The sequence below is a fragment of the Salvia miltiorrhiza genome, chromosome 5 (genome assembly GCF_028751815.1).
Source record: "Salvia miltiorrhiza cultivar Shanhuang (shh) chromosome 5, IMPLAD_Smil_shh, whole genome shotgun sequence".
Lineage (NCBI taxonomy): Eukaryota > Viridiplantae > Streptophyta > Magnoliopsida > Lamiales > Lamiaceae > Salvia > Salvia miltiorrhiza.
Genome location: NC_080391.1, coordinates 40105490 through 40123761, shown reverse-complemented (window position 1 = coordinate 40123761; position 18272 = coordinate 40105490). Strand labels below are relative to the sequence as shown.

General features: G+C 32.5%; 1 protein-coding gene and 1 long non-coding RNA gene across 4 annotated transcripts; both read left to right on the top strand.

The window, feature by feature from the left end:
• Nucleotides 1-8210: 8210 nt before the first annotated feature.
• LOC131024406 (uncharacterized) lies at nucleotides 8211-12341 on the top strand. 3 transcript variants are annotated; one of them, XM_057953911.1, is made up of 5 exons: nucleotides 8211-8731; nucleotides 10337-10982; nucleotides 11069-11303; nucleotides 11738-11800; nucleotides 12081-12341. In XM_057953911.1, the coding sequence occupies exons 1-5, from the start codon at nucleotides 8401-8403 to the stop codon at nucleotides 12162-12164; spliced, it is 1359 nt and encodes a 452-aa protein (XP_057809894.1). In that variant the 5' UTR covers nucleotides 8211-8400; the 3' UTR covers nucleotides 12165-12341. The 3 variants fall into 3 exon arrangements, with proteins under 3 accessions (XP_057809894.1, XP_057809893.1, XP_057809892.1); XM_057953910.1 differs by having other exon boundaries at nucleotides 10334-10982; XM_057953909.1 differs by having other exon boundaries at nucleotides 8234-8731; nucleotides 11738-12341.
• Nucleotides 12342-15048: 2707 nt separating this feature from the next.
• On the top strand, nucleotides 15049-18121 carry LOC131024404 (uncharacterized). Its single transcript, XR_009101813.1, has 3 exons — nucleotides 15049-15184; nucleotides 17310-17372; nucleotides 17881-18121. It is a non-coding gene; the product is annotated as an uncharacterized LOC131024404 (long non-coding RNA).
• Nucleotides 18122-18272: the final 151 nt, after the last annotated feature.

Here is an 18272-nt window from a genome sequence, read left to right as displayed (position 1 = left end):
GTGGTGTGGTTCTTTCTTGCGAGAGAGAGAGAGAGAGAGAGTTTGTGAATTGGAGAAGACGATGAGAAAATACCAAAGTAAATTATCTGCAGTATAACTTTGGCCACCATATATTTGTTTATTTTTAAAATTTTATCAACGTGTCATTATTTATGAATTAGATTAATTCGTAGCAAAAAAAATTACATTTTAATCTGTCCACGATATCGCTTCTACTTTTGACACTAGTTAGTGGCCCGTCAAAATTCGACGGGAATTCATTATTATATGAATTTATTGTGTAATTATTTAATATAATTTTTTATTTATGAATTTTATTTCACTAAAATAAATTATTAAATTAAATAACTTTAAAATATAAAATATGTAACTTTTATTTGAAATTGGCCTAAATTAAATGTCTTATGAAATGTATTATTAAACAGAGTACTCACCCACAAAATTTTAATACAGACATTGCAATATTTCTTTAAATTTTACCTAAAGTAGATGTATGTAGCTAGGGACGGCCCGGACGGGTCCAGAATTTTCTTGCTATGGGGGCACAAAATAACTATATATATAAAATATGTTCCATAAATTATTACATAATAATCTAAGCTCCCATTTAGGGTTTGGATTGACAACAATGAAATACATGATTTGAAGTATAAAATATACATATATAATTAATTAAAAAAATTAAAGTGTGAATATGTCTCTAATGTAGCTGCAACTAGTCATTGAAAAACAAAAAAAAAACAAAAAAAAATGAATTAAATAATATCAGTGATGACTTCAATTTACAAAGTCTGAATAAAATATTAAATTTATAATTACCTCATATATAATCTTTCGAAAATTTCATCATACACTGCGTTACTTGTTGTGTCATGTGTATGACCATTTTCATCACATACTAAAATCTTTAGACCTATTAGAATTGCCTTCTTTGGAACCGAATACGACATTTAGTAAATTTCGGTTGACTCATAATTATTCTGGACAATAGGAAATTTCTTGCCCGTATTTTTTCTTAAAATGAGTTTGCCTTCAATTACATATTCCCTAAGCTGAGTTACAATGAGCCTAGTGTCATTGCAAAGCTCATCAGATGAATCAATATTTCTAAGAAGCATGATTATGCATCTCTCTTTCAATTCAATTCCATGAATAAGCAATCATGAACACTTGATCGTATTAAGATATTCAACCCAGAGTACTTCTTCATCAAGGTCAACTTGTCCATCTTCTTTGCAAATGTTGTATGAAATTAGATAAACCCATCTTTCTATGGTAGACATTAGAGACATGACTTAATAACTACGTCAGGGTATGTGTTCTCTACTATAGTTGTAATAAGATTTGTTGCATTTCGTATGCACACACAAAACATCTCCGTGTGCAAAAATGTCAGCAAGTATTTTGAATGTAGAGAGAGAGTGAGTTTCAGAGAAATGCGAAACTTACACGATAGATCTCTCTACGTACAACGCCCACAGCAGACTTCAAATTAGCAGTGACTAAGCGAAGACCAGATCTCAGAACACCGGAATATTCGAGAAAAAACAATCATCACCAAGACTTTCACCGACAATAACGTCATCTACTTTCAGTATTTATTCTATAATTTTTTTGATTTCTTCTGCATTAGAACCATAAGCATTTGCCTGATTTTTTATTAAAAAATAATTATACTCCCTCCGTCCCAAACGATTATTTCTTTTCGGCACGGAGATTAAGAAATGTGTATAAAGTAGATAAAGTGGGTTGATGGAAATTATTTAAATATTAAGTATAGAGAGAGAGTGTATTGCCAAAAAAGGAAACAAGATATTTCGTTTGGGACAACCCAAAAAGGAAAACATGACATTTCGTTTGGGACGGAGGGAGTATGTGATATGTGTTTTCAAAATCAAAATATATATTATTAATTCTACAAATATTTAAATCTTTGTCGAATTCATCTTGCTATTTTCTTGAATATTGCACATTTTTAACTTCAAAATTCATAGGTAAAAAAAAAAGATTTGATCACTACTTAATACTAAAATAATATTCAGTTGATTGAGATTAGTTTATAATATGAATAAATTATGCATGCTAATATAATTTATTAAATTATGTATTAAGATAGAATAAAATACATGTAATTTCACGTTCTTAGTTAACTTGAGAACTTGACACATATTCCAAAGTTGAGATTAACTTACGGAGGCATGCACCATGTCATGCTGACTTTCCTTAGGTGGCACTGGGAGTATCTGTCAAAAGTTACCTCCTAAAACAACCACAAATCTTCAAAAGGTTGTTTAGCCCTATCAAAAGAAAAAAGCAAGTCGGAAATAACAGTTATACTATATTCATATCTTTTGTATCTGAGGATTGTTCCACGAACATATAATCTAAATAAAAAAAAACAAAGAAGGATCATGAAGAAGGTGAAAGAAATAAAATTAATCTTACACCTTTCTATAGATGAATATAAGAATAGTTGATTTGTCAAAGGTTTATTTTTCTAATAGAATTTATTTATATTTGAGTCAAATTAAACTTATATCCGTTTGTAGTTATATGTATTAAAAATTAATATGATCCGGACGAAATTTTAGTTGTTATTATAAAACATCATTTTATAAATTGATAAACGAACGTTAATTTCATTTATAATTTCAAATTTTTTATTATTAATGATTTAATGAATTTGAACTATTTGTTGTGATTAATTGCTTGTGGAATATTCCTTGAATGAGTATTTCTTATCATAAAATATATTTAAATTCATGATAAAATAACAAATTGATAAAACATAAATTATATCAGGTGAGATAGAGATTTGTGCAGATACTATGAAGCAAACAAATTGACGTTGGAAGAGATGTGTTAAACAAATTAATTCTTTCCATATTATTTAATAATTTTTAGATATTTAATGATCTTTAGATATAGAAATTGATTAAAAATTTAGAAAAAAGATAAGAATGAATGAGAATTGAGGAAAATTATAATGGAGTGATTATATGATGTCACGTAGATATGATTTATTTTTTGTCTATATATATATAATAGTATTTAAATTCGTGATAAAATAACAAATTGATAAAACATAAATTATATCCGGTGAGATAGAGATTTGTGCAGATACTATGAAGCAAATAAATTGACGTTGGAAGAGATGTGTTAAGCAATTAATTCTTTCCATATTATTTAATGGTTCTCATATTATTTAATGATTTTTAGATATTTAATGATCTTTAGATATAGAAATTGATTAAAAATTTAGAAAAAAATAAGAATGAATGAGAATTGAGGAAAATTAGAATGGAGTGATGATATGATGCCACATAGGATAGGATTTATTTTGCTTTTATATATATATATATATAGATTTTCATTTATAGCACTAGGGTTCATAAACTCCACTCACAACAATAGTAGGACTTAAACTCCATTAACAACAATACCCAACAATACCCACTATTATGAACTATATTATCCACTTTTTATAACTTGTATCATCCACAAAGTGGAAACGATATTGTAGTCGGATGGAGTGTTAATTTAAATATAAGTATTTGATTTAAAATAATGTATAATAACTATATTATCAACTCAATGAGCATTGCATAATAATAATAATTAAATTTATAGATTATAAAATAAATTATTTAAGTCACTCTCATTTTGAGCAAATAATACTAAATATAGCATTTTTTTTATTTCTTTAAATGAATATGTAACTTCTTTTTGCAATTATGTCAACTATTTTTTGAAATTATCAACATAATATTATTAATTAATGAAGGCAACAAACATAATTTCAAGAGTCGAAATTTAAAATGCCCCATCTCTTATGTTTTTTTTAAAAATGCCCTCTCTTACTATACAAAGCAATCCATGCCCTAATTGTGTGAACCACCGAAAATGCCCTTTGAATGTGATGGTTGTGCATTGTTTTCCACAAAAGGTCTTACACATCTATGACAAAGTCTTACAAAAGTTGTTAAAATGTAAGAAAAACATCAATGCCATGAATTAAAGATTGAAATTGGTCAAATAAGTGTTGGAAAAAGTGAAAGACTGAAACAAAAAATAATATTTATTTATTTTTGAATTAAAATCGAAGGTTTTAGAAGTAAATCGTAGGCTAATTAATCAATGAAAAATAAATACTAAAAATTAACACAATCGATATTAGCACTCAAAACACACATTGGAACAAAAAAAAAATGTGTCCGACCGGGAAAAACAAGTGTCCGACCGGACACAAGGTTTCACCGGCCGGACACTTTTTTTTCCGGTCGGACAGATTTTTTTTTTACCAATAAAATCTCTCATAATTGAATTATCGAAATTGTAATAATTCATTAGAGTTCAGCTAAATAAATAACTCGTGTAAATGTTTCAATGCTCAATTTTAAAAAAAAATTATATGCAAATATGCAATGCATATGAATTTAAATAACTCAAATTTACAAAAGTTTTGTAAATCATTTTTGTTAGAATTAAAATAAATTCAATTTAAAAAAAAAATATATGCAAATATGCAATGCATATGAATTTAAATAACTCAAATTTACAAAAGTTTTGTAAATCATTTTGTTAGAATTAAAATAAATTATTTTCTTTATCGGCGTGAATCATCTAATAATCTAAGTTCAAAATAAATTCTAAACTTAGTAGGAAAAGAACGAGATTTTACAAATTTAAATTAATGTAATTTTAATTTTAAAAATTGTGTTATTTAAATTTGTGTCATTTAAATTAAAAAAATAAAAATCAAAGTTAATTCATATGAGTCAACAAAATGTGTCAAGTCAATGCAATATTTAACTAAAAAATAATCACAAAATATGAATGAGTCAAGTATAATACTCCATCCGTCCCATTATTCATGACACGTATTCCTTTTTGGGTTGTCCCAACCTACATGACACATTTTCCATTTTAGAAAAAATCAGGGGTCATTTAAGGATTAAAATATTCGCTAATTACACTTAAAAAACCAGCCCTTAAAAGTCAATTTTTCGGACCTCAAAGCATTTCCAAAATTTATTCCATTTTTGCTCTCTCTTCAATTCCGCCGCATCTCTGAACCCTAATTCCTACCTTTTTTTTCTCTCTCTCTCTCTCTCTCTCTCTCTCTCTCTCTCTCTAACCCTAACTCCAACTCTTAATCTCTCGAAGATTCTCCTCTCTCCCTCTCGAATCTGCACTCGTCTCTCACCATCTATCAATCCACCATTGCCTCTTTGCCCTCCTTCCTGATGATGCAGATCTTAGGGCAAATCGAAGGTAAATCACCGAGATATGTCGAAACCTTATGGAGATTCGCTCGATTTTGAATGGATGGGACAAATTGGAGGCATGGATCGAATGCAAGGTGATTGAAGATAAGTGCAAAGAACATTTTCAAGGTGATTTGGCCCTAGAAGGTAAATCGCCAAACTCCGATGCTTACTCTGATTCGTTCTTTTTTTTGTGAGAAAAATTGGGTGTATCGAAACATGAGCGATGCTGTTGAATCTATGATGCGGATCCTGCTTCCTGGGTTCTTTTTGGTGAGATCTTCCCTAATTTGGATTTTTCTTTATGCACAGACTGTGATATGTGGGATTATGTTGCAATTGTACTGCATGAAGTGATAAATTGTGGCTGAAATGATATGATTATGCTCATTCTATGTGTTCTGTCCGAAAATAGTGCATCGATGATTACAATCTTAAATTGTATGAGATGATTTACTAATTTGATCTTGCATGTTCCACTTGTTGATTATGGTTTGGTTTTCTATGGTCTTTGTGTCGTGTGTAGTGCATTTTTTGTTTGGCCCTGTTGGATGGCCTATCTGTTGGTATCTGTTTGTAGCAGTGTGTTATGTGTAACCTGTGTATAGATTACAAAAAACTGTGCTTTAAAACCTCAAATTAATAAGCTTCAAATCTGAATTTCATTAGAAACCTATGCATACATTACAAAAACATGCCTATGGGAATCTTAACATGTGCATTACAAAAACATGAGCATTCACTTTACAAAAACAATAAAAAGCTAGGCATTCCTGAAATCTTCAATATGCACTACTGCCCCCTTGAATTTGTAGCTGCTGCATGCTACAAGTCAGCCCATCAGTTGTGCCTCCAATCATGCCTATAGAAACCTGCCTTAAGAAACCTTCACTCTCATTAATGTTCCCCTGCTCAATTAGGTAGGCTATGCATTCCCTAACAAGCCTTGAATCAACTTCAAGGTTTAAAGGAAGCATATCCTGCCTAATCAAGACATCCTTCTTCAAATTGGGAATTTTGTAACAGTTTTGACCTTTTACCTTGAGTATTTCAATCATGCAGCTTTGTAGACTAAGAAAAACCTTGTTCAAGGTTTGTGCACTTAACTGTTCAAATGAATTTTGAACAGCCATAAGTAAGTCACTGACATTGTTGCAAACTAATTTAGTTTGTAGCGATTGTATCGCCCTGAACCACCCCAAATCATTTATGTTGGTGTCGGGTGAGTTTGGTGGTTGATGCACCAAGTGTATGTCAAAGCCATCACTAGAGGCAACTGCCTTGAAATCAGGGTCATTGTCTATAATGTGTGGCCACGCATTATCCTGCTTTATGTAGATGACTTTGCTAGCAAAACTTGGCCACTTTGCCTTTATAGCAGGTATAATATGAAATTACATTAAAATAGGCAATGAAATGAAATTACATGGATAATATAATCTGAAATTACATGGATACTACTTATAAACTGAAATGATTTGGACCCCAAGCATGTTATTGGAACATTCCTTGCACAAATCATGTACTATCCATACCTTGTTAATAAGGCAATCCTTCACCACTTCTTTGGTGATACTTTGAATGAGTTTCCACTTCATTATGCCTGCCTCCGTGTTCTTACTCTTTCTCTTTGCTGGTACCATTTCAGTAAATGGAAAAATGCCTATTTTTCCATCAAATAGGCATTCTCCATGAGGGCCAAAGATAGGCCTACACACTGCACATATAAACATCACATTGGTGATGAATTTTTTATTTTTACAGGTTCTATGAGGCTCAGTCTCTACAGGGGTTAAGTAAAACCTTTGGTTGGACTTGGTTATGTAGAACCATTTCTCATCAATGTGGACTGTGTTGTGCATATTTTTAAATGTCACACTCCTCATAATCCTATCACACTCTAGGGCCTCTAATGAAAACCGTAGCCTAAACAACTTGTTAGGAGCAGTAATCCATCTTCCCACAGTACTTTTGCTACATTGGATCCCACATGCAAGCCTTCGAATGGTAGATCTTTTGGACAAGTCTAAGCTAGCAATTAACTATAAATCTAATTGCACTCTTTTTTGTCTTGGTCTTTGTATTTTCAACTCATGGAACAAATTACCTCACCCTGTTGTATTTGAGTTTTTGCAGCTGCCCAAATCAGATTGATTGTGCTTCGTGAGTTGCTCCATTTTGTGATAGCTGCTGAAATCTTCCCCCTAGCAGGCTTCCCCTCCTTGTTGTCTTCAAGGAGAAATTGTATTATTGCTGCCCTCTCAAATGTGGAGAGATCTGTTTTCCTAGGCATAGTGTAGTTTTTGTGGTTTGTTTTGGTTTTGTGTTGTTGTAGGAGCTGTGTAATTTGTTAGGTTGAAAACTGAATTGGTCTCTATTTATAGAGAGGAAAAAACTTGTGAAGTGTGGGAAATTTGAAATTCCCAAATATTGAATGAAAAGGCAGCTTTTGGAATCTGGCGACAGTTATGAACCTTTTAATTTGCACAGATTTTGGAAACTTGAATTGCACAGGTTTTGAAAGTTTAAGAATTTAAATTATAAATGAAGGTTTAGTTAAATAAAGGTTTGAATTACAGAATTTAAATTTTAGACTTTAAAATAAATTACAGTAATTTATTTAAATTACAGAATTTAAATAACTTAAATAAAGAATATTTAAATACAAACTTAATCAAATGTATTACACACCTTTACTTCTTAATCTCCGTGTTCAAAAGCATTGTCCCATGAATAATGGGAGGAGGGAGTACTCCCTCCGTCCCACTGTAAGTGAGACTCTTTCCTTTTTGGTTAAAAGCTTTTCCCTCTAAACACTTTTTTCACCTACACACAAAATACACCTTTCTTAATTTCCGTACAACAAAAAAAGGTCTCACTTACAATGGGACGGAGAGAGTACTTCACTCAATTAATGCGGATGCTTTTGCAAATTAGACTCCTAAATTCAAAGTTATAAAGAAATTTAAACAGCTTCTACTCGTGCTTCAGTTTCGTCGCGATATAGCGCCACGTTCAATTTCTAAAATATGTTGGCGCCAACATCCAAAAATCGAAAATCCATCACTATTCGCAGTCCCAATCCCACCTTTTTTATAATAAAGTAGGGAAATGAACCACCAGTATTCTCGCCATGGCATATTATGATTTCGAGCCTCCTTCGTTCTCTCTAGGGCTCGATTTTGACCTGTCGCAGCCCCAAATCACCCCTCCGCCCGACCCGATTCCTCAACCAGCTAAGCGGCCTTCATCCGCTCCCAATCTCCGGCCAATTGAAGAAGAGGATGACGACGATTTTGAATGCCCTGTTAGGGTTTCCGAGCCACCTCGGGCCTTGAAAAGGCTCCGCCGTGTAACCACAGCCCGGCCCCGGCCCCCGTCCCAGGAGCCCAAGGTAGACTACAAGGATCAGTGTGTGGATGATGACATTGAGGATTTTTCTTCCGATGAAGATAGTCTCAGAGGTATTAAAGATCCCCTTTCTGGTGCAGTTTTCCGTTTTTGTTGGTGGCTCTAATAGAGTGTGATTTTCATTTTATCGGTTGAGTTATTGAACTGCGTGTTCAGCACAAATTCGCTCACTGTTTAAATTTTACTCTAGATATGCTTCTTAGATATGGTGATGTATACATGAGTACATAGTACTTTTGTCTTATTAAATAGAAGTAAAATGCTGCATCAGCATGATGCATTTTTTAATCTCTAAGCGCTAGGTTTTATCCCAGGATCATCGGCTGGAATGTAAGCCCTACTGAGTATCCTTACAATTAAACCAAAAGAAGATGATTTGATTGGGCTGTATTGAATTTTGAAGATATTGATTAATCCTTTGCAATAGCTTCTTTATGAGTACATCGTTTCCATTGAATTTTTGCTTGATGTATCACATGAGTTTCTGGACATGTATAGTGGAAAAGGTTGCATTTATTTGATTGTGCTGAAGTAGAATATGTCATGAAGTGGAATATATCTTGTAGAAAATCGGTCTTCACGATGCACTATATTATATCTAATTCTAGGTCAACATATGCAGATTGAGGTTGTTACCCATTACAGAAAACAGAGTTGCTTTCAAAAGTTGTGTTAGAGTTGTAAAACATTGATATTACAACATAAAAATATGATTTATCATTTATATACTTGTCATTCCATCACTATATGAAGACTTCCATGGTTGTGCAAGTGGTAACACTAGAAATGCTATTGATGCTTGGAGGACTGCAATAAAGTGTGTCTTGAGATTTGCAATGGCATACCTCAAAATCATTTATAACAAACAGTTTAAGATTCTGCAAGTTGAGAAATTATTTCACTCATATGTATCTGTATTGAAGAAGGTCATCGTACTCTTTAGTAGGTCGAACTTGATTCTTTCTGTGCCAGGTGTTCATTTTCTGTGCTTGACACTCTTCTTGTCTCAGTTTTGAAGTCTAGACTTCAAAACTATGTGTTGTGATGAACATCACAAACTTCCCAGCCCTATATGTCTGCCTGTGCATGTATCCATAGATTACAAATAAAAGAATCCTGGCTTATTTTTGGAGAACTGTGGTGCTATTGTATCTAGAAAGCATGAGTAACAACCAATATTATCTGAAAAATTCAACTTTTCTTGACCACTCAGAAACAATGTTTGCCTTATATACATCTAGTAATGATTTTTTTTAATATTCTTTGAAAACATAGTGTAAAATATACATTGCCAAAAATCATAACAAAATTATCTTCATCACTGTGCTAACACTGATGTCTTTACTTAATCTGTTGCAAACCTATTGAATAATTTTATATCATATGATCTTATTATACATTGAAGTACCATATATGATGTACCATGTCCGCATGTTGTATCCTATAATCTTTGAGAATTGCCGTCTTTATCATGAATCATGATTTGTTCCATGTAATTTTAAAACCACTTATTAAAAATTTAAAACGACCTCTTTGCAGAAAATTAGATGCTTCTTGTTCATAATGTCTTATGTGGTTAGTCGCATCTGCTTCTAAGAATCTTGAATACTTTTGCATCCCATGTGTATGAGGATATTGATTCTTTCTTAAAACAGCAGGAAGTCTTCCCTCTAATTCTGTATGTAGCAGTTCAAAACCATCACTGCACAGGAAGAAGGTTGTAACTTCTGAGCCTGGTATGCAATGGATTTCACCTAAGGGTAAAGAATTCCCAAGTTCTTCAGCTTCCATCAATGTTGAAACAAGAGGCAGCAGTATGATATTCCCAAAATTAACTGTAAGTCCTCTAAGAAGGTTCCAGTTAATTGATTCTGATTCTGATGATCCTTCCACAATTGAAGACACGCGCAAAGAAACCCCAAGTGTGGTTTTGTCTCCAGAGGAGAAAGAAAAGGATCATCGTAAAGGGACTAAAACATCAGTTGGCAAGCACCAAACCAAAGACTTGTGGAAAGATTTATGCCCGGAGAGGAGCTCCTGCATTCCGACGCCTGCTTTTGATGAGTTCTGCAATGAATATTTCACTGGTTTGAATAATAAAAGTATGGCCAAAATTGACTGTAAGCACACTGGCATTGGGGCGAACAGAGATAAGACTTCTCTTCCTCCCGCTCATTGCTACTTTTTCCACAATGATTCAAGAATTCAGAAATTAGTTCGAGAGCGGTTACCCCATTTCTTCCCCTTGGAAGTAGGCAACAACCAAGACCTGAAGCAACAAAATGTATCAGTAATTGATTACATGTATGTAACTATGATTATTAACTACCATTTAACTTGTAACTTTTCTTTGAATGAGTTCTCATTTAAATTAGTCCATTTATCTTCAGGGGCCAGTTTGGTGGCGAACAGGATTCTAGGCAAACCAGCCGCAAACAAACTGTTGAGAAAAATTCCAAAATAAGCAAAAAGAACACCAAGAGTTTGCAGGTTGATGGGATTTCAGAGCATTCAGGGAAGTGGGTTACTCCTAAAACATGTGCTGCAAAAAACGCTGGGAGCAGAAAAGAGCAAGCTGTTGGTGCATGCAGTGGTACATGGTACACTGGCCAAAATGGGCAAAGAGTAAGTGAAACTTTGTTTTGTCAGAAGGAGTGCATGGATCACATTTTCTAATTAATTTTTTATCCATTTCTTTCTAGTTCAGTGGTAACTTATGAACTCTTGGGCCATCCTTTATTAGATATTTTAGTTATAAATAAATGATATTTGTGAAGAATGCTTTGGTTTAGCTGGGAATCCTTCCTACTTATTCTGGAGAAGACATATACTAACCACATTTACACACTAACGTTAATGGATTTCTGGCCACGTTAAAACCACTGATAAGTTTTGTTAATTTCTCAAAACTACACTTGTCAGCATTATTCGTTTCTTCACTAATTCCCAAGCTGTGGAGTATTATAATGTCACTCTCAAGAGCTCTTTTGTTTCTTTGGGATCTAAATCTATCATCTCCTTACTTCACTTATCTTGCTGTGTTGCTAAATGTTTTTCAGGTCTATGTGACAAAAAATGGGGAGGAATTGACGGGTCGAATTGCTTATAGACAATATAAAAAGGTATATCCTTTTTCGACATGCTTGTGGATGATGCATTACCCTTCTCCTGTTTGGCCAAAATCCATTGAGTTTGAGGCTAACTTGGTTGATGCCGCTTCGGAAGAGTTACTTGACATGGGATTATATGCTTTGCCTAATACTGCAATTAGTATTGCATAACTTGTTGGAGCATCCTGTTTATAATGCATTTGCCATTTTGTTAATCATATTGACAACACTTAATCAATCATACCTGACCTTATATCTCAAGCTAATTTGATTACATCCGTTGTGGTAACAGGAGAGCGGAATGGGGTTCCGAAATTCAAAGAAGAAAACAGCTGCCAAGAAGAAAACTTCTTCCAGAAAACCTCCAAAGAAATGATTCCCTCGTAATTCAGAGTCCTGTTTTCACCACATGCATTCTCAAGCTGATTTGTTGTAGATATTATCATATACTATTCTTAGTTTCAATGGTTTTGATCTATTCTCTGGGTTCTTGTCTAATTTCAGTAATTTTTTGAAATTTCATTTCAATGTCAATACCATTTTATCTTTTTCATTTTTTTGAGTTGGAAGATAGGGTATTGGGATTAGGGATGACAATTTACCAGCGGGTAACGGATATCCACAACTACCCAACCCTAATAGGTGCGGGTTTGAGAAGCATTTGATATTTATGGATAGTTTTGTGGTTACAATCCACTATTCATTTAGTTCGTGGATATGGGTTTGGATACCTACTATTCATACTCGCGAAACCCATTTACCTGTGAAAAATACCCATGAAATATCCGCGAAAATATCCGTAAAATATCCGCTAAATAATCGTAAAATACCCACAAAATACTCTTAAAATATGAATGTGGATTTGAACTATGGTTTGTGAATTTGAACATCGATGCAAGATGTGGATTTGAACTATGTGATTTGCGGTGAATTTTTTTGTATGTGTTAAATTTGTTATTAATTTATATTTAAATTATGTTTTACGGGTATCCGGTGGTGGGTATTCAACGGATAGCGAGTTGGCGGATACCTGACGAGTAGCCGGTGGTGACGGGTTTGGATAGTATTTGATATCCACGGATAGTTTCGTGATTAAAATTCCATTTAGTTCACGAGTATGGATATTAATAGCCACTATCCATGCCCGTCGTACCCGATTGCCATCCCTAATTGGGATTTATAATTTGGCCAGTCATCTATAATCTATAACTAGTATACCTCACACGAAGTATTTATTTATTTTTTAAAATTTTAATTAAGTAGAAATGTTAAAATGTCATTGTTTATGAGTTGGTTTAATTGGTAACAAAAATATTATGTTAATTTAAATATTATTATTTGATTTAAAATAGTGTATAATAACAATATTATCAACTCAATGATCATAATATTAAATTGAATAAGTTAAATAATAATAATAATAATAATAATAATAATAATAATAATAATAATAATAATAATGATAGTTAAATTTATAGATTGTAAAGCAAATAATTTAAGTCAATTTCATTTGAGCAAATAACACTAAACCATCAATATAACAAAAATAAATAGTCATTATTATTAAAAGTTCATATTTAAACAGCTCAAAACTAATTAAAAAATCAAGAAAAATACGAATAATATAAAAAGAAAAATATAACAAAAAATATGTTCGTATAAATAAATAAATAAATAAATAAATAAATAAATAATTCATATACATAATTAAATAAATCTATATAATATTTTAAATCTATTATATAATAGGATTAAGCCTTAACCTACGTGGCATATCTAAAATCTCACCATTTCAAAATTTACCATATATAATCTTTATCATTTATTAATTAATTAACTATTACATTCTATATAAAGATTCATTAATCATAATAAATATAATTAATAATAAATCTATATATATAATAGTATTAACATTACATATAATCTAAATTAATAAATTTTATTATTTATTTTTTCTAGATAAAAATTAGATTTACATGTCTGATAAGAAAAAAATTATAATCTATATACGATAAGTTATTTTAATTGAATGTTAGTGATTAGATGTATATTTGTTATTAATTTTATATTTCTCAATAGCGTACATATTATATGTATATGTTGCAATATATTATATTGTATGAATATATATATATATATATATATATATATATATATATATATATATAAATATATATAGGGGGCGGTTATTCAATAAACCACCCTTATTTTAAGAATTACGAACCAGCAAAAATGCATGAATTTTATGTATAACACGCATGAATAAACTGTATAAAGGCATGAATTGCGAAAAATAATTTTTTGCTACCTTTGGGATTCGAACTCAGGACCATGAATTTATCCAACAAGGTGATGAATCAACTGTAGATCTTGATGATCTAAGGGCTGAAAATGGTTCCTAATTTATATTTTAAGAAGCGTTCTTATTTTAGCCTTTTAGATTCTTAATTTTCAATAAAATTAATTTTAAATTAAGTTTGAATTGAGACATGCACGTATATGTAAATTATAAACAAGTCCGGTCATTGATTTACATGTTTGCATAATAAGGCACAAATTCTATAACTGATTACTTTAAAACAAAATCTTATTTTATGTCAATCAAAATAATTAAAATTTTGTTTTTATTTTTTATAAAATAAATCCATACATGTAGTGACCCGCTCTTTTATATATTTTAAATCCAGTAATGAGTGTTTATTTTTGTTCATCAGTGAATGAAAACGGTTTTTATCCTAATATGAATTCAGCTTATGATCCTGAATTTATATTGTTAAAGCAGTTAATGATATTATTTCAGAGTTATAACTGACTTAGCAAAGTCACGTTATTTATTTAAGCGAGATGAAATTTGATTTTATTTTTACTCAGATCGTGAATTATTTCCGACTCAGGAAGTTAATTAAATCTGCGGATTTAATTTAGATATCAGAACAACGAACGAATTAAATCTACGGATTTAATTTAGATTCATTTTATAATTTATCGGTTTTAGTGAGAAATCACATGTCGAAATACGAGATTTATTTAAATAAACAGTATCAAGCATATACGAGCACACGATCCATCTTACAGTTACAGAATCACCGAGACAGAGAAAATACATCAATAATTCTCCTCTACATTTTTTTTCCTTTCTTTTTCTTCTCTTTTTCTTTCCATTAATTTTGTTCCCCACTCCATCAACTCCACTACCCTATGCTCCCCACCATCTCCACTACCTTTGCTCCCCATCAACTCCAACACTTCATCCATTCCTTCCATTTCGCACCAGCAATCACAAAGAGAAGGAAGACTTGGCTTAACTACTTTGCCAAGATTTCAAGCTGCTCCAGTCCAGTAGTACCCCAACACTCGAAGCTAGAGTTTATTGGGTGAAAAACCGTGCATGAGGTAAGGCAGCGAATCTGCCATAAGCACACTGCTCCGGCAGTGTTTTGCAAGGCGATTCCAGCCATCCAAACGGTTCCCAAAAATTCCCAAATTAATTGTGTATCATATTTCATACATTTTCTATATTTTGGTAAAATTTCAGAATATTTAGAGCTCGCATGATTTATTTATGAATTTGTAAACATCACTGCCCATCTGGAATACATTTTTGGTAAACAATCTTTAGGAGATCATAAGTAAAGTTTCACTCGGTGAAAACCTTTGAAACTTGAATATGTCACTCTAGACTCCCGTATCTTTCTTTTGACATCGGCCTCACTATTTTTGAGTAAGGGAAACAACCGGTATAAATTCTTGAAATCTAGTTCTTATTCCATGTACCATCCAGTAGATTTTACAAACCTACGACTTTGAGGTGGAAAAGGCCGACTTAAATATTTGATTCTCAAGCCTATCTTTCTACTGAATATTCACTGACATGTTGGGAACTTACTTGTTCAGTTTTAGAATTTTTGGTGAAGCTTAAAGTGGTTTTTCCGATTTATGTTCTGAATCTGCCAAACTTGAACTCTTTTTGTGCACTGAACTTTAGATAGTCATATCTTCTAAACCATGAAGGTTCTTAGAGTAAATCCAACTGGAGAGTGTTATGATCTCTCCCTAGTTTCCAGATTGACCTTTGGGGTTCCCAGTGGAGTTTTGTAAAGGGAGATATGAATTTTTAAAGAAAGCCCACTGACTTGGTTGTAATCTGGAAATATGAAATTTACAGATTTTTGCTTGTTAAATACCCATCTTCGAGAGGGCATATCTTGCTCGTTTGAATTGTTTTTCATTCGATTCAAATTGGAGAATGATCCTTGAAATGTCTAGTTTCCAGAATGTCTTTTGGAGCCTCATTTGGAGATCCGAGGTAGATTTGGTGTCTGTTGTAAAACAACCCCTTAAGAGCTCAAGTTGTTGAATTATTTTCTATGTATCAAAGTTTATTTTAAAGGATGTTTCGTGAAAGATTTAGTATATGTGCGTAACAAGTTTGGGACTATTTATTTTAAATGAGGTCCGTTCTTTATTTAAATTAGGATGGACTTTTAATGAATATTTTTGGGATTAAACTATTATTCTTGATTTATATAAATTATTTTTAAGGACTTATAAATATGAATTTCGTAGGCCTACTGACCTACTGTGATCGACGGTTTGTCGATGTCTAACAGCTTTGAAAATTTTATAGCAAGTCCCTACATGAGTCTTGAGTACCCTGGTAAAATTTCAAGCCATTCCAACTTCGTATGGTACTTCTTTAAAATGTAAAACCTAAACTGCACATTACTACTGAGAATTTCAGAGAACAGAGAAAAGAGTCATTTATTTCAGTAGCTTCCTGGGTGATCTAGCTTTCCAAATTTTTATGGTATTAACCTTATTGTGTTATTTAGATATCCACCAAAGTTGAGCCCAGTTTGACAACGTTTACTATTTTTCAAAAATACAAGTTTTCGATTGTTCAAAACTGCCGAACATGGTAGATCGTGGTAAAAACGTCATATCTCTCAAACCACTTGGAGTTTTCGACTCTATTTTTTTTATATGAAACTAGACTCGAAGATCTTTCTTTCGGTATGAGTCTCGAGTCCAGGAGATGTCGGAGTCAGAACAGATTAAATTTTGAAGTTGAGTCAGTGTAAAAGCAGAGCATGTTTTGATGATGTTTGATTGTGATTCTTATGTGCCTTATGTTGAGCCTTTTTATTTTATTTTATTTTTTTTAATTTTATAACATTACTTGTTCTTATTTATTAAGCCCGATTAATTATGAGATTATAAAGCGAATAAGTTGAAGTATTTATTTTCTATTGACTACGAGGAGCGGGGTTTATTTAATTGACGGATTAGAACACCCCGAAGAGAACGGATTAATTTTTGTTAATTATCCGGCTTCATGAGACGAGACTTAGCTTTTGTTTAAATCCGATAGCCTGGATTAACAATAGAAATTCCCTGATTATTATCTCAGAATAATAGTTCATGCATACGAGATTCATGCATAGTTTAATTACGCATTCTCATTTAATTGAGAATTTTCCCTCGATTTAAAGTCTTACGTTATTTTCTCGGATTAAAGGTCGAGCGCAAGAATAAGAGCTCGTCAAGGAGTCACTAATCTGTAGCAAAGCTTTGCTATCAGGTGGGCATTACTTTCATATATATCAAATGAGTTTAAATGTTACGTTCAAGCAAGTTATTTCATGACTAAATTAATTGAAGTTATTTCAAATATTGTCTTGCCATAAAATGTTTAAATTTCAGTATGATATCTATCTGATGTGACTTTAATCATGTAATCGAATTCGGGTCTTGAGCAGTTGATAGCTATCCTGCCAGGGCTAGTGTACACCAGTGACCGTGAGTCATCTAGCGGGTTGGCCGGTCAAGTGTCCGTGAGAGGTGGCCACCTCTCCGGCACACAGTTCCAGATATGATAGATTACAAGAGAACTTAGTCTGCAGACGAACTTTAAGAATCACAAATGAATTTAGTAAGCTTGGGCCTTTTTAGAGAAAAACTCCCTTGCTGTACTGTTTATGATGGCATGACAATTTACAACTTTACGAAGCATGTTATATTTCATAGTAGGCATATGTGCCCACTGAGTACTTTTGTACTCAGCCCTGCATATATTTCTAAATGTGCAGGTTGAGCAGCTGCCGATGGTGATGAAGTGACGAGCGGGACTCTTTTGTCTTATTATGTATTAATGAACTCTAGGGTTACATGTCTTCATACATGTAATCAGAACCTTATTCCGCTGCGTACTCAGAAGTTTTATGTTATTTTGGATAAGTCGGAGTTATCCGAACTTGTTAGTTATTTGAGTCTATACGACAAAAACTCTGTTATATTATAGATATCTATGTTGTTAACAATGATGAAATACGATCCTTTCTTGTTTGACTATTCCCCTTTCTACCCCGCTTCTAATCTCCCTCCATTAGCCACAATTTCCCGGCTTAATTATCCTTAATTAGGACCGGTCGTGACAGAGTGGTATCAGAGCAAATCATTTGCTCTGAACCCTAGAGTTAGC

What these genes read in the sequence shown, in the direction of transcription:
- LOC131024406 (XM_057953909.1), top strand. Translation starts at nt 8,401, where the DNA reads ATGGCATATTATGATTTCGAGCCTCCTTCGTTCTCTCTAGGGCTCGAT. An exon ending in GTATCAGTAATTGATTACAT is followed by an intron (nt 10,983 to 11,068) that starts GTATGTAACTAT and finishes ATTTATCTTCAG; the next exon opens with GGGCCAGTTTGGTGGCGAAC. An exon ending in CTGGCCAAAATGGGCAAAGA is followed by an intron (nt 11,304 to 11,737) that starts GTAAGTGAAACT and finishes AATGTTTTTCAG; the next exon opens with GTCTATGTGACAAAAAATGG.